The 16,281-nt window shown below is 44.6% G+C and overlaps 1 protein-coding gene across 1 annotated transcript in view; it reads right to left on the bottom strand.

Annotated features, from left to right (window-relative positions):
- LOC311143761 (FHF complex subunit HOOK-interacting protein 1B-like) overlaps positions 1–16,281 on the bottom strand; it is an 89,368-nt gene that overhangs the window by 39,770 nt on the left and 33,317 nt on the right. Inside the window, exon 3 of the mRNA XM_084179639.1 lies at positions 8,674–9,150. Within this exon, the coding sequence (XP_084035765.1) occupies positions 8,674–8,802 (129 nt within the window). The 5' untranslated portion in view covers positions 8,803–9,150. The remainder of the gene's footprint in view (positions 1–8,673; positions 9,151–16,281) is intronic.

Genomic DNA, 16,281 nt, shown 5'->3' with positions numbered 1-16,281 from the left:
TTGTGTCATGTTGTGGTGTGTTGTGTCATATTGTGGTGTGTTGTGTCATATTGTGGTGTGTTGTGTCATGTTGTGGTGTGTTGTGTCATGTTGTGGTGTGTTGTGTCATATTGTGGTGTGTTGTGTCATATTGTGGTGTGTTGTGTCATATTGTGGTGTTTTGTGTCATGTTGTGGTGTGGTGTGTTGTGTCATGTTGTGGTGTGTTGTGGTGTGTTGTGTCATGTCGTGTTGTGGTGTGTTGTGTCATGTTGTGGTGTGTTGTGTCATGTTGTGGTGTGTTGTGTCATGTTGTGGTGTGTTGTGGTGTGTTGTGTCGTGTTGTGTCATGTTGTGGTGTGTTGTGTCGTGTTGTGGTGTGTTGTGGTGTGTTGTGTCATGTTGTGTTGTGTTGTGGTGTGTTGTGTCATGTTGTGGTGTGTTGTGGTGTGTTGTGGTGTGTTGTGGTGTGTTGTGTCATGTTGTGTCATGTTGTGGTGTGTTGTGTCATGTTGTGGTGTGTTGTGGTGTGTTGTGTCATGTTGTGGTGTGTTGTGGTGTGTTGTGTCATGTTGTGGTGTGTTGTGGTGTGTTGTGTCATGTTGTGGTGTGTTGTGTCATGTTGTGGTGTGTTGTGTCATGTTGTGGTGTGGTGTGTCATGTTGTGGTGTGTCATGTTGTGTTGTGGTGTGTCATGTTGTGGTGTGTCATGTTGTGGTGTGTTGTGGTGTGTTGTGTCATGTTGTGGTGTGTTGTGTCATGTTGTGGTGTGTTGTGGTGTGTTGTGTCATGTTGTGGTGTGTTGTGGTGTGTTGTGTCATGTTGTGGTGTGTTGTGTCATGTTGTGTTGTGGTGTGGCATGTTGTGGTGTGTCATGTTGTGTTGTGGTGTGTCATGTTGTGGTGTGTCATGTTGTGGTGTGTTGTGTCATGTTGTGGTGTGTTGTGGTGTGTTGTGTCATGTTGTGGTGTGTTGTGTCATGTTGTGGTGTGTTGTGTCATGTTGTGGTGTGTTGTGTCATGTTGTGGTGTGTTGTGGTGTGTTGTGTCATGTTGTGGTGTGTTGTGTCATGTTGTGGTGTGTTGTGTCATGTTGTGGTGTGTTGTGTCATGTTGTGGTGTGTTGTGGTGTGTTGTGGTGTGTTGTGTCATGTTGTGGTGTGTTGTGTCATATTGTGGTGTGTTGTGTCATGTTGTGGTGTGTTGTGGTGTGTCATGTTGTGGTGTGTTGTGGTGTGTTGTGTCATGTTGTGGTGTGTTGTGTCATGTTGTGGTGTGGTGTCTTGTGTCATGTTGTGGTGTGTTGTGGTGTGTTGTGTCATGTTGTGGTGTGGTGTGTTGTGTCATGTTGTGGTGTGTTGTGTCATGTTGTGGTGTGTTGTGGTGTGTTGTGTCATGTTGTGGTGTGTTGTGTCGTGTTGTGTTGTGGTGTGTTGTGGTGTGTCATGTTGTGGTGTGTTGTGTCATGTTGTGGTGTGTTGTGTCATATTGTGGTGTGTTGTGTCATATTGTGGTGTGTTGTGTCATGTTGTGGTGTGTTGTGTCATGTTGTGGTGTGTTGTGTCATATTGTGGTGTGTTGTGTCATATTGTGGTGTGTTGTGTCATATTGTGGTGTGTTGTGTCATGTTGTGGTGTGGTGTGTTGTGTCATGTTGTGGTGTGTTGTGTCATGTTGTGGTGTGTTGTGTCATGTTGTGGTGTGTTGTGGTGTGTTGTGGTGTGTTGTGGTGTGTCATATTGTGGTGTGTTGTGGTGTGTTGTGTCATGTTGTGGTGTGTTGTGTCATGTTGTGGTGTGTTATGTCATGTTGTGGTGTGTTGTGGTGTGTTGTGTCATGTTGTGGTGTGTTGTGGTGTGTTGTGTCATGTTGTGGTGTGTTGTGTCATGTTGTGGTGTGTTGTGGTGTGTTGTGTCATGTTGTGGTGTGTTGTGTCATATTGTGGTGTGTTGTGTCATGTTGTGGTGTGTTGTGGTGTGTTGTGTCATGGTGTGGTGTGTTGTGGTGTGTTGTGTCATATTGTGGTGTGTTGTGGTGTGTTGTGTCATGTTGTGGTGTGTTGTGGTGTGTTGTGGTGTGTTGTGTCATGGTGTGGTGTGTTGTGGTGTGTTGTGTCATGTTGTGGTGTGTTGTGTCATGTTGTGGTGTGTTGTGGTGTGTTGTGTCATGTTGTGGTGTGTTGTGTCATATTGTGGTATGTTGTGGTGTGTTGTGTCATATTGTGGTGTGTTGTGGTGTGTTGTGTCATGTTGTGGTGTGTTGTGTCATGTTGTGGTTTGGTGTGTTGTGTCATGTTGTGGTGTGTTGTGGTGTGTTGTGTCATGTTGTGGTGTGGTGTGTCATGTTGTGGTGTGTTGTGGTGTGGTGTGTTGTGGTGTGTTGTGGTGTGTTGTTTCATGTTGTGTCATGTTGTGGTGTGTTGTGTTGTGGTGTGTTGTGGTGTGTTGTGGTGTGTTGTGTCATGTTGTGGTGTGGTGTGTTGTGTCATGTTGTGGTGTGTTGTGGTGTGTTGTGTCATGTTGTGGTGTGTTGTGTCATGTTGTGGTGTGTTGTGGTGTGTTGTGTCATATTGTGGTGTGTTGTGGTGTGTTGTGTCATGTTGTGGTGTGTTGTGGTGTGTTGTGTCATGTTGTGGTGTGTTGTGGTGTGTTGTGTCATGTTGTGGTGTGTTGTGGTGTGTTGTGTCATGTTGTGGTGTGGTGTGGTGTGTCATGTTGTGGTGTGTTGTGGTGTGTTGTGTCATATTGTGGTGTGTTGTGGTGTGTTGTGTCATGTTGTGGTGTGTTGTGGTGTGTTGTGTCATGTTGTGGTGTGTTGTGGTGTGTTGTGTCATGTTGTGGTGCATGTTGTGGTGTGTTGTGTCATGTTGTGGTGTGTTGTGGTGTGTTGTGGTGTGTTGTGTCATGTTGTGGTGTGTTGTGTCATGTTGTGGTGTGTTGTGGTGTGTTGTGTCATGTTGTGGTTTGTTGTGGTGTGTTGTGTCATGTTGTGGTGTGTTGTGGTGTGTTGTGTCATGTTGTGGTGTGGTGTGTCATATTGTGGTGTGTTGTGGTGTGTTGTGTCATATTGTGGTGTGTTTTGGTGTGTTGTGGTGTGTTGTGTCGTGTTGTGGTGTGTTGTGTCATGTTGTGGTGTGTTGTGGTGTGTTGTGTCATATTGTGGTGTGTTGTGTCATATTGTGGTGTGTTGTGTCATGTTGTGGTGTGTTGTGGTGTGTTGTGTCATGTTGTGGTGTTTGCTCTGCTCTCCAGAGGCCCACAGGGTTCTATAGGCCCTGGTCAAAAGTAGTGCGCTACATAGTGAATAGGGTGCCATTTCAGACGCATCCAGTGTGCTGCCTTCAGTGATTCCAGAACCCTGGCAGTAGAACACCCTGCTGTCTTCAGTGATTCCAGAACCCTGGCAGTAGAACACCCTGCTGCCTTCAGTGATTCCAGAACCCTGGCAGTAGAACACCCTGCTGTCTGCAGTGATTCCAGAGCCCTGGCAGTAGAACACCCTGCTGTCTGCAGTGATTCCAGAACCCTGGCAGTAGAACACCCTGCTGCCTTCAGTGATTCCAGAACCCTGGCAGTAGAACACCCTGCTGCCTTCAGTGATTCCAGAACCCTGGCAGTAGAACACCCTGCTGCCTTCAGTGATTCCAGAACCCTGGCAGTAGAACACCCTGCTGTCTGCAGTGGAAAACCACTCTGCTAATACTGCTGTTGCACACAGAGCCAGGGTGCCTTCCATGGAGTCTTTCTCTGGCCGTTTTTAACATGGTCTAACCACAGTCATATGATGCAGACTAGGCCCAGAAAACCTCTGAGATACACAGCAAACAAGCCAAGCTGGAACGCCACCAGAGACTTGTGGGGGAAACACAGCTCCATGCAGTGCTAGGTCAGTAGAGGCCTTGATATGCTGCTTCTGCTGGTGACAAAATGGCCTCTCTTGGCATGATGTGACCGGCTGTTCAAGAAACTCTCTAAAAGGGACAATCAATAATCTACTGATGGGAGCTGGCAATGGTTCAAAGGCTAGTCCATCCTTCTTCACAGCCAGGCACACCCCCGTGTACACACTATGCAGGCACTTCACACATGCATTTCAACCTCCCACATACCAGTATACAATAAGGCTGAAAGACATGGAAAGTGCCTCCACTCTCCATACACATTTCTAAATGGTTTGATATACATGTAGACATGATTTTCTTGCAGCTTCATATGTGTAGTTACAGGAATAAAAGTTTAGATAGGCACAATGAGACCATTAGTCCACCTAGCAACAACACAATGAGACCATTAGTCCACCTAGCAACAACACAATGAGACCATTAGTCCACCTAGCAACAACACAATGAGACCATTAGTCCACCTAGCAACAACACAATGAGACCATTAGTCCACCTAGCAACAACACAATGAGACCATAGGTCCACCTAGCAACAACACAATGAGACCATAGGTCCACCTAGCAACAACACAATGAGACCATTAGTCCACCTAGCAACAACACAATGAGACCATTAGTCCACCTAGCAACAACAAAACATATATGTCATTCAAAATGTCACATGAAACCGTATGTTTCTTTGTCATGGCTAGTTGTGCTTTAGTCAACTTCTCTATCATTTATAGCCATCTTAAACCTTCCTGAAGAATGACAAAGATAAACAGCAGCGTTTCTTTATGTTTTAATCGTTGACATAATAATATAATACAATAGGTTCTGCCAACAAAATCATAGACAATAATAAACAATGAAATCATTATAATCAGTAAACTCGTCAAGCATTGAGTGTGTAAGTGCATTGGCGCCTGAGAGACAACAGAGTGAAGAGAGGGGGAGAGAGAGTCAGCTGCAGCAGTATTGATTCATGTGCAGGCTGCCTGGCAGGCTGCAGCATTGTGATCGAAGAGCTTTTTACTGCCTGCAGAGTGTAACTGTGTGTATTCGTGCTGGGAATAGCCAGGGACCTCACGATAAAAATATTATCACGACACTTTGGTTCCGATACAATATGTACTGCGATTCTCACCATTACGGCTGTGGCGGTCATGACATTTTGTCAGCTGCCAGTCTCACGGTAATTGACCATTAATTAACAAACACATTTAGGATCTCCTCCATGCATAGCCTACAAGCTGCTGATACGGGATTATGGAACATCTGCATTATAAACGTCTAATAAATCAATGTAATATATACAAGCCATTATTTATTTTAGTCAGGTCTAAAGAAACATTATGATATGAAGAAAATGTATTTCAGAAGAACAGAATACGAGTTGGCCTACTGTATGTTATCTGGCTGTGCTCCATGCCATAGGCTGTAGGCTAGTTCATTTAGCAGACAAGATATGCTTATAAATCCGGTGCCATTATTTTTTATATGATTTTATAGTAATTTAACTTAGCTGAATAAAATAGAAAGAATATATTTTAGCATATGAAGTGGCTATGTTGAGCGTAAAAGTGATCATTTGAAACAAGTCCTGTATGATTTAGAGTTATTTGGCAACTTCAATTGTGAAAGATAGAAAACCTTATATGTTTTGCTTTCTAAGACATTCTGCATGATGCAACTATTGGCTATTGATGATTTGAGAAAGTCTCAAACAAAGCTTGCACTCTGATCCTTGTCTCAGGTCGCACGTGCTGTTCTCTCATCAAGTGATCATATACTGAACAAAAAATAAACACAACAAAACTGCACATTTTAGTGGCCTTTTATTGTCCCCAGCACAAGGTGCACCTGTGTAATGATCATGCTGTTTAATCAGCTTCTTGATATGCCACGCCTGTCAGGTGGATGGATTATCTTGGCAAAGGAAAAATGCTCACTAACAGGGATGTAAACAAATTTGTGTACAACAGTTTAGAAAAATAAGCTTTTTGTGCGTATGGAAGATTCCTGGATATTTTATTTCAACTCATGAAACATGGGACCAACACTTGTTGTGTTTATATTTGAGTTCAGTGTATAATATTACAATACAGAGGGTTGGGTTGTAATCAATTTTACCTCAAATTTTTGGGGGCACTGAGCAAATGTTTTGTCTTGTGAGCAGAAACAATTTTGTGCAACTTCTGGCGCGCATTTACAGTGAACACTGAGGCTGTACCCTGACAGTTTTAGACAGTAGCCAACAGGCTGTACCCTGACAGTTTTAGACAGTAGCCAATAGGCTGTATCCTGACAGTTTTAGACAGTAGCCAATAGGCTGTACCCTGACAGTTTTAGACAGTAGCCAACAGGCTGTACCCTGACAGTTTTAGACAGTAGCCAATAGGCTGTACCCTGACAGTTTTAGACAGTAGCCAATAGGCTGTACCCTGACAGTTTTAGACAGTAGCCAATAGGCTGTACCCTGACAGTTTTAGACAGTAGCCAATAGGCTGTACCCTGACAGTTTTAGACAGTAGCCAATAGGCTGTACCCTTACAGTTTTAGACAGTAGCCAATAGGCTGTATCCTTTCAGTTTTAGACAGTAGCCAATAGGCTGTACCCTGACAGTTTTAGACAGTAGCCAATAGGATGTACCCTTACAGTTTTAGACAGTAGCCAATAGGCTGTACCTTTACAGTTTTAGACAGTAGCCAATAGGCTGTACCTTTACAGTTTTAGACAGTAGCCAATAGGCTGTACCCTTACAGTTTTAGACAGTAGCCAATAGGCTGTACCTTTACAGTTTTAGACAGTAGCCAATAGGCTGTACCCTGACAGTTTTAGACAGTAGCCAATAGGCTGTACCCTGACAGTTTTAGACTGTAGCCAATAGGCTGTACCTTTACAGTTTTAGACAGTAGCCAATAGGCTGTACCCTGACAGTTTTAGACAGTAGCCAATAGGCTGTACCCTGACAGTTTTAGACTGTAGCCAATAGGCTGTACCTTTACAGTTTTAGACAGTAGCCAATAGGCTGTACCTTTACAGTTTTAGACAGTAGCCAATAGGCTGTACCCTGACAGTTTTAGACAGTAGCCAATAGGCTGTACCTTTACAGTTTTAGACAGTAGCCAATAGGCTGTACCTTTACAGTTTTAGACAGTAGCCAACAGGATGTATCCTGACAGTTTTAGACAGTAGCCAACAGGCTGTACCCTGACAGTTTTAGACAGCAGCCAATAGGCTGTACCTTTACAGTTTTAGACAGTAGCCAATAGGCTGTACCTTTACAGTTTTAGACAGTAGCCAACAGGATGTATCCTGACAGTTTTAGACAGTAGCCAACAGGATGTATCCTGACAGTTTTAGACAGTAGCCAATAGGCTGTACCCTGACAGTTTTAGACAGTAGCCAATAGGCTGTACCTTTACAGTTTTAGACAGTAGCCAATAGGATGTATCCTGACAGTTTTAGACAGTAGCCAATAGGCTGTACCGTTACAGTTTTAGACAGTAGCCAACAGGCTGTACCCTGACAGTTTTAGACAGTAGCCAACAGGTTATTGTGGCTATCTGAGCATAATGTAGGACTACCAACAAAACCAATGGAGAAAATCCCATAACATTTTCACGTGGAAATAGCTTTTGATTTCTATGATATAGCCTGCAGTAGCCTATATGTGGTGTTCAATGCAGGCCTAGATTGCAACTGACTTTTAAAAAAACGTTTTCACATTATGAAGGGCTTGATATTAATTAAGTGGTGTTGGTGTCGTGCTTGGCCACACAGTCGTGGGTGAAAAGGGAGTACAGGAAGGGGTTAAGCATACACCCCTGAGGGGCCCCCGTGTTGAGGATCAACATGGCAGATGTGTTGTTCTCAGTCATTGTTATCATGGATTCACATACAGATACATACGTCATCTTTCGGTTCTCCTGTTTAAACTCATTAAGCTGACCATAGGAGTACAGCAAACTGTTCTTCAGGTCCTGGACCTCTCTGGTCAAACTGTTCTTCAGGTCCTGGACCTCTCTGGTCAAACTGTTCTTCAGGTCCTGGACCTCTCTGGTCAAACTGTTCTTCAGGTCCTGGACCTCTCTGGTCAAACTGTTCTTCAGGTCCTGGACCTCTCTGGTCAAACTGTTCTTCAGGTCCTGGACCTCTCTGGTCAGGTCGTCCATTATGTTATTAGTTGACTCCAACAGTATTTGGATAAAACACTTGAAGCTATTTTCTTGTTGTTGTAACAACTGCTTGTAGAATTATTTTTGTTTGTTTAAAAGATCCTTCACCTGTGATAGAGAGACACCACTGTCCTCAACGGTACTCCTGCCAGCTTTGGTCTTTGTCATGGCAGCAATGTAGGCTACGCTGTTACTCCTCGCAGTTACAGACAGGGCAGGTCGCAGGGAACCTGGAAACAGCAAACAAACAGCAGCGATCTAGACAGTCACAAGCCCAGGACAATCCGCGGTGCCAGCCACAAGGGCTAACCGTGTCGCGGGCCGCATTCAAGACCTCAAGGATACTCTGCTAGCTTGATAGGCAGCTAACAGTGGCTAGGCTAGCTGCTACGACCCTCGGTCGGCAGGATCCCTGGACAGACAGATAGCAGCGGTCCCAGCAACGGATACCAACCACGTTGCGCGATCCAAACGCAAAAAGGTAGATAAGCTAGTAACAAAACTGTTTTCATAGAACACTTTTTCCAGAGACTTTCAAAAACAACAATCTGAGTTCTCCCTTGTTCCGAGATCAACCGGAAGTGAGGGGGATAGAGAGAGTGAGAGGAGAGCGAGAGAGAAAGAGAGTTTCCTCACCTGTCTCCAGTGGTTCTCAAACACCATGAGGCAGGTCTCTGGGTCAGCAGTACAGGGACTGGAGGGAGCCACCTTCCTACTGGACTTGCTCCCCGGACCCCGAGGGGTCAGCCGGCTCAACCAGCTCATCCTGACCTCCAGAGGGATCAAAGGTCAGAGGTCAATGTTCAGGGTTCAGAGGGTAGGAGAGAAGGAAGACAGTGGGAGAGGGAAGAGGAGGGGGGGAGAGGGAAGGGAGAGAGGGGGCAGTAGAGGAGGAGAGGAGACCAAGAGAGAGAGAGTCCAGATAGAGGGGGATGAGAAAGAGGCGGATTCAGCTGTGGTCGCCGGGGTGAGGATGTCTCTCAGTTGTCAGTGTTCCCGTAAAGTAACGGATCAGCGGTGTTCAATTAGGGGGGTGAGGTGTCTCTGCGGTGGGAGACACGTGTCATCCAGTCTGCAGCCGACACCACTCCATGCCCATGCAGAGGACCAGCACTGGAGGGAAACAACCACAACACAAACAAAGGTTAGAGTTAGGGTTGTAATATATTTTAGAGTTGCCTTTTATTGTCCCCAGCACAAGGTGCACCTGTGTAATGATCATGTTGTTTAATCAGCTTCTTGATATGCAACACCTGTCAGGTGGATGGATTATCTTGGCAAAGGATAAATGCTCACTAACAGGGATGTTAACAAGTTTGTGTACAAAATGAGAGAAATAAGCTTTTTGTGAGTATGTAAGATTTTCTGGGATCTTTTATTTCAGCTCATGAAACATGGGAACAGCACTTTACATGTTGTGTTTATATTTTTGTTCAGTGTATAATATTACAATACAGAGGGTAAGGTTGTAATTTATAATATTACAATACAGAGAGGTTAGTGTTAAATGCTGACCAAACCGCCCGGGTTTCGCTTGCGAGCGTTGCAAAAATAAATGTACACATACATGTTATTCAATCATTTCACCCAAACTGCTCGCGCGCTTCAACGAGTGTCTGCGTAGCCAGTCGCTAAAATAGAACTTGGTTCCATTTTTTGACCTCATTGGTTTTTAGGAGCATATACACTCCAGTCGGTGGTAGAAGAAGAAGACGAAGAAGACGATGAAGAATAAATAATTACTAGAAATTAAAGTTTACCCTTTTATCTGTGGATTAATTGTCGGAGTAGAGAACACACAATTTTGTGTGACTCAGAACGGGTAAAAACTCTACAAAGATCCATGAAAAAAAGGACCTTGCACATTTCAGGTAAAATAACAACCCAATGTTTATAAAGTGCCTTGCAAAAGTATTCATCCCCCTTGGCGTTTTTCCTATTTTGTTGCATTACAACCTGTAATTTAAATGGATTTTTATTTGGATTTCATGTAATGGACATACACAAAATAGTCCAAATTGGTGAAGTGAAATGAAAAAAATAACTTGTTTCAAAAAAATTTAAACAATAAATAACGGAAAAGTGGTGCGTGCATATATATTCACCCCCTTTGCTATGAAGCCCCTAAATAAGATCTGGTGCAACCAGTTACCTTCAGAAGTCACATAATTAGTTAAATAAAGTCCACCTGTGTGCAATCTAAGTGTCACATGATCTCAGTATATTTACACCTGTTCTGAAAGGCCCCAGAGTCTGCAACACCACTAAGCAAGGGGCACCACCAAGCAAGCGGCACCATGAAGACCAAGGAGCTCTCCAAACAGGTCAGGGACAAAGATGTGGACAAGTGCAGATCAGGGTTGGGTTATAAAAAAATATCCGAAACTTTGAGCAACATTAAATCCATTATTAAAAAAATGAAAGAATATGGCACCACAACAAACCCGCCAAGGAGGGCCGCCCACCAAAACTCACGGACCAGGCAAGGAGGGCATTATTCAAAGAGGCAACAAAGAGACCAAAGATAACCCTGAAGGACCTGCAAAGCTCTACAGCGGAGATTGGAGTATCTGTCCATAGGACCACTTTAAGCCGTACACTCCACAGAGCTGGGCTTTACGGAAGAGTGGTCAGAAAAAAGCCATTACTTAAAGAAAAAAATAAGCAAACATGTTTGGTGTTCGCCAAAAGGCATGTGGGAGACTCCCCAAACATATGGAAGAAGGTATTCTGGTCATATTAGACTAAAACAGAGCTTTTTGGCCATCAAGGAAAACGCTATGTCTGGCGCAAACCCAACACCTCTCATCATCCCCGAGAACACCATCCCCACAGCGAAGCATGGTGGTGGCAGCATCATGCTGTGGGATGTTTTTCATCGGCAGGGACTGGGAAACTGGTCAAAATTGAAGGAATGATGGATGGCGCTAAATACAAGGAAATTCTTGAGGGAAACCTGTTTCAGACTGCTTTCCACAAGACACTGGGAGATGAATTCACCTTTCAGCAGGACAACAACCTAAAACACAAGGCCAAATATACTCTGGAGTTGCTTACCAAGAGGACAGGGAAATTTCCTGAGTGGCCGAGTTACAGTGTTGACTTAAATCTGCTTGAAAATCTACGGCAAGACTTGAAGATGGTTGTCTGGCAATGATCAACAACCAATTTGACAGAGCTTGAAGAATGCTGAAAAGAATAAATGGGCAAATGTTGCACAGTCCAGGTATGGAAAGCTCATAGAGACTTACCCAGAAAGACACACAGCTGTAATCGCTGCCAAAGTTGATTCTAACATGTATTGAACCCAGGGATGTGAATACTTTATTGTAAATGAAATATTTCAGTATTTAAGTTTCAATACATTTGCAAAAAAAATTTTTAACATGTTTTCACTTTGTCATTATGGGGTGTTGTGTAGATGGGTGAGGAAAATATATATTTAATCCATTTTGAATTCAGGCTGTAACAACAAATGTAGGAATAAGTCAAGGGGTATGAATACTTTCTGAAAGCACTGTATGTGAAGGTTCCCAAACGATCTATAAAAATCGGCTATTTGGCACAGGTGGTGTAAACGAGCCTATATTATAGGTCCCCACATAAAACATGTAGGCAGTGTTTTTGGCATGTGCCATTTTGGATGGGGTTTAGGACTTAACATCGTATGGTTCTGGGGTGGGAATTGCATCTAACACAGATTCCCACCAGAGGAGAAAATATGAAATACAAAATATTCCTAAATAAATTAAGGAATCCTGCTGATGATGATATGATCAAAGTATTATCAAAGGACACTATAAAAGCAGCACAATATTACTCACAATTTGGAATTACAGTAGTTTTAGGAGTCTGAAAAAATTTATGAATATGATGGGAACGAGAGTGTAGATGTGGTGACTATATATATATTCAGTTCATCAAACCTATAACATTCAACCATGGAGAGGTAGATTTAGTAAAAAGATGGGTTAAGTCAAAGACAGAGCTTTGTGTCTCTTCATGCCTCGCCAATCCACCGACCGACCGAACGGTGGGCACAAACAGTGAAGCAATTGTGTGAGCAAGCAGAAGAGGAGTTTAAAAGTGTTTATAAAGGTTGTCACGGTAAGTTTCCGGCGTTTCCAGATAAAGGACATCTCAGAGGACATAAAAAAGACGGTGGGATGTTATGCTCCTAAAACACGCAGCAAAAGGTGGATCTATTAATGCTATTATGTAAATGGTTCAATCTGAAATAACATTCCTCAATTCAAAAACACACCCACGTCAATCAAGAGTTAAAAGAGACTAAAACAAAACTGGAAACAAACGCAGAAAGCAGTAAGGAGTAGTTGAATCGATACAGTACGTTTTAATTTGGTAAACACTGGTATATGGCTGATGTATTTTATAATTTGTGAGCACTGCATATGAATAAAAAAATAATTAATATTAATGAGTGTGAAGCAACTAATGAATATCCAAAGGAGATATAATAAATATATATAATATATAATACAATATAATAAATATATCCAGTAAAACATTAGAGTAGATTAAAACACCCAGTAAGGTGAAGGTAAAGGGGGGAGTAGCCTCCCTGTGAACAGAAGTTAGCATGTTTTGTTTTGTCTGTAATTAAAACCTTTTTGTTCACCTGGTAAAGTAATGTTAGAGGGAAAGTTGTCTGTGTTAGGGTCACTCATCTGTTTCAGTGTGAGACTAGGAAACATGTGACTCAGAGTTTTGTACTTGACACTCTCGCAACGCCACTGCTCTCTCTTCCTTTGTAAACATCCGACATACCTCCTCTGTCAGGGGACCAAGCAAAGGTAAAAGGAAATTGTCCGAGTTGCTAAACATTAACCATTAGGCCCTAAAGCCTATAGTGTTCCTAAGATGTTCTCTAGGGGGTGGGGTGGAAATGATTGTGGACTACAGGAAAAAGAGGACCGAGCACGCCCCCATTCTCATCGACGGGGCTGTAGCGGAGCAGGTTGAGAGCTTCAAGTTCCTTGGTGTCCACATCACCAACAAACTGTCATGGTCCAAACACACCAAGACAGTCGTGAAGAGGGCACGACAAAGCCCATTTCCCCTCAGGAGAATGAAAAGATTTGGCATGGGTCCTCAGATCCTCAAAAAGTTATACAGCTACACCATCGAGAGCATCCTGACTGGTTGCATCACCGCCTGGTATGGCAACTGCTCGGCCTCCGACCGCAAGGCACTACAGAGGGTAGTGTGTACGGCTCAGTATATCACTGGGGCCAAGCTTCCTGCCACCCAGGACCTCGATACCAGGCGGTGTCAGAGGAAGGCCCTAAAAATTCTCAAAGACTCCAGCCATCCTAGTCATAGACTGTTCTCTCTGCTACCGAACGGCAAGCGGTACCGGAGCACCAAGTCTAGGTCCAAAAGGCTTCTCAACAGCTTCTACCCCCAAGCCATAAGACTCCTGAACAGCTAATCAAATGGCTATCCGGACTATTTGCATTGCCCCCCCCCATCCCCTCTTTTACACTGCTGCTACTCTGTTTATTATCTATGCATAGTCACTTTAACTCTACCTACATGTACATATTACCTCAACTAACCTGTGCCCCAGCACATTGACTCTGTACCGGTACCCCCTGTATAATAATAAATAAAATATATATACAAAATAAAAATAAATGTATTTGTCACATGTGCCAAATACAACCGGTGTAGACCTTACAGTGAAATGCTTACTTACAAGCATTTTACTGCTGCTCTTTAAATATTTGTTTTTTTGATTAACACTTATTTTTCTTAAAACTGCATTGTTGGTTAAGGGCTTGTAAGTAAGCATTTCACTGTAAGGTCTACACCTGTTGCATTTGGCGCATGTGACAAATACAATTGTATTTTATTTATTTGGGATGAGAGGGGCTTTCTAGGGGGTGGGATGGAGATAGGCCTCAGTATGACCTGAGGGCTGATAAATACTACCCACAAATACCAACCGTAGCTCAACACAAGGGATTGATAGAGGCTTTAGCTGGTAGAGATTGGCATGAGGTGAAACTGATTGAGGCCACAGCTGGAGTGTACCAAGTAGCTATAGGAGGGGGAATATAATGAAGTGAGGAGGACATGGCGTGGGAACACCTTCTGTACACCTGATGCCTGTGGGGGAAGACTGAAGGGTAGACTGATGAGGTGTATAGATCCTTTATTCCACAGGCATAGAGCCTGGTCAGTCAGGAGGTGGGAAGTGGATTTCTACTGGTGTGGGAGTTTAATGAGGCACTCCATGTTTCTCCGGCCCTTAGAACTCTCATAGAAACTAGGTCAGAATGGAAGGAGTTGGCAACAACAGAGCACATTTTACAGTGTAGGCTAGTTCTAGTCCTGAGTCAGAGTACTGTTGTTCTTCCCTAGCAGGCTGGCAGGCAGGTAAGATGGGTTGTTCTTCCCTAGCAGGCTGGCAGGCAGGTAAGATGGGTTGTTCTTCCCTAGCAGGCTGGCAGGCAGGTAAGATGGGTTGTTCTTCCCTAGCAGGCTGGCAGGCAGGTAAGATGGGTTGTTCTTCCCTAGCAGGCTGGCAGGCAGGTAAGATGGGTTGTTCTTCCCTAGCAGGCTGGCAGGCAGGTAAGATGGGTTGTTCTTCTCTAGCAGGCTGGCAGGCAGGTAAGATGGGTTGTTCTTCCCTAGCAGGCTGGCAGGCAGGTAAGATGGGTTGTTCTTCCCTAGCAGGCTGGCAGGCAGGTAAGATGGGTTGTTCTTCCCTAGCAGGCTGGCAGGCAGGTAAGATGGGTTGTTCTTCCCTAGCAGGCTGGCAGGAAGGTAAGATGGGTTGTTCTTCCCTAGCAGGCTGGCAGGCAGGTAAGATGGGTTGTTCTTCCCTAGCAGGCTGGCAGGCAGGTAAGATGGGTTGTTCTTCCCTAGCAGGCTGGCAGGCAGGTAAGATGGGTTGTTCTTCCCTAGCAGGCTGGCAGGAAGGTAAGATGGGTTGTTCTTCCCTAGCAGGCTGGCAGGCAGGTAAGATGGGTTGTTCTTCCCTAGCAGGCTGGCAGGCAGGTAAGATGGGTTGTTCTTCCCTAGCAGGCTGGCAGGCAGGTAAGATGGGTTGTTCTTCCCTAGCAGGCTGGCAGGCAGGTAAGATGGGTTGTTCTTCCCTAGCAGGCTGGCAGGCAGGTAAGATGGGTTGTTCTTCCCTAGCAGGCTGGCAGGCAGGTAAGATGGGTTGTTCTTCCCTAGCAGGCTGGCAGGCAGGTAAGATGGGTTGTTCTTCCCTAGCAGGCTGGCAGGCAGGTAAGATGGGTTGTTCTTCCCTAGCAGGCTGGCAGGCAGGTAAGATGGGTTATTCTTCTCTAGCAGGCTGGCAGGCAGGTAAGATGGGTTGTTCTTCCCTAGCAGGCTGGCAGGCAGGTAAGATGGGTTATTCTTCTCTATCAGGCTGGCAGGCAGGTAAGATGGGTTGTTCTTCTCTAGCAGGCTGGCAGGCAGGTAAGATGGGTTGTTCTTCCATAGCAGGCTGGCAGGCAGGTAAGATGGGTTGTTCTTCCCTAGCAGGCTGGCAGGCAGGTAAGATGGGTTGTTCTTCCCTAGCAGGCTGGCAGGCAGGTAAGATGGGTTGTTCTTCCCTAGCAGGCTGGCAGGCAGGTAAGATGGGTTGTTCTGCTCTGGCAGGCAGGTAAGATGGGTTGTTCTTCCCTAGCAGGCTGGCAGGCAGGTAAGATGGGTTGTTCTTCCCTAGCAGGCTGGCAGGCAGGTCAGATGGGTTGTCCTTCCTAGCGAGTTTCTCTGATTACTTTCTGTCCTCATTACGAGACTGTTCTGTTTGTTTCTACCCACAGCAAATTCTATACAGTCTACAGCACCTAACAACAGTAAGTGAGTGAGTGAGAGAGTGAGAGAGAGTGTGAGTGAGTGAGTGAGTGAGTGAGTGAGTGAGAAGGAGAGAGCGAGAGAGAGAGAGAGAGAAAGAGGAGGAGGAGAAAGAGGAGGAGGGAGAGAGGGAGGGACAGCAGGAGAGAGAAAGAGAGAGACAGCAGGAGAGAGAAAGAGAGAGACAGCAGGAGAGCGAAAGCGAGAGAGACAGCAGGAGAGTGGGAAAAGAGAACTGAAGCATGTGAGAAGGTGAGCAAGAGAAGGAGTGAATACATGTGAAAGAGTAAAGGAGAGAAAGATTGAGTGGGAGGATGATGCACCACTTAGGAGCATAATATCTAAATTAACCTAGCGTTGGAACAAAAATTATTTTCCAATCGTTTTGTTCTGAACAGCAAAATAAAG

Source organism: Coregonus lavaretus (assembly GCF_964263955.1).
Source record: "Coregonus lavaretus genome assembly, chromosome: 16".
Classification (NCBI taxonomy): domain Eukaryota; kingdom Metazoa; phylum Chordata; class Actinopteri; order Salmoniformes; family Salmonidae; genus Coregonus; species Coregonus lavaretus.
This window is presented reverse-complemented; position numbering and strand designations above follow the sequence as displayed.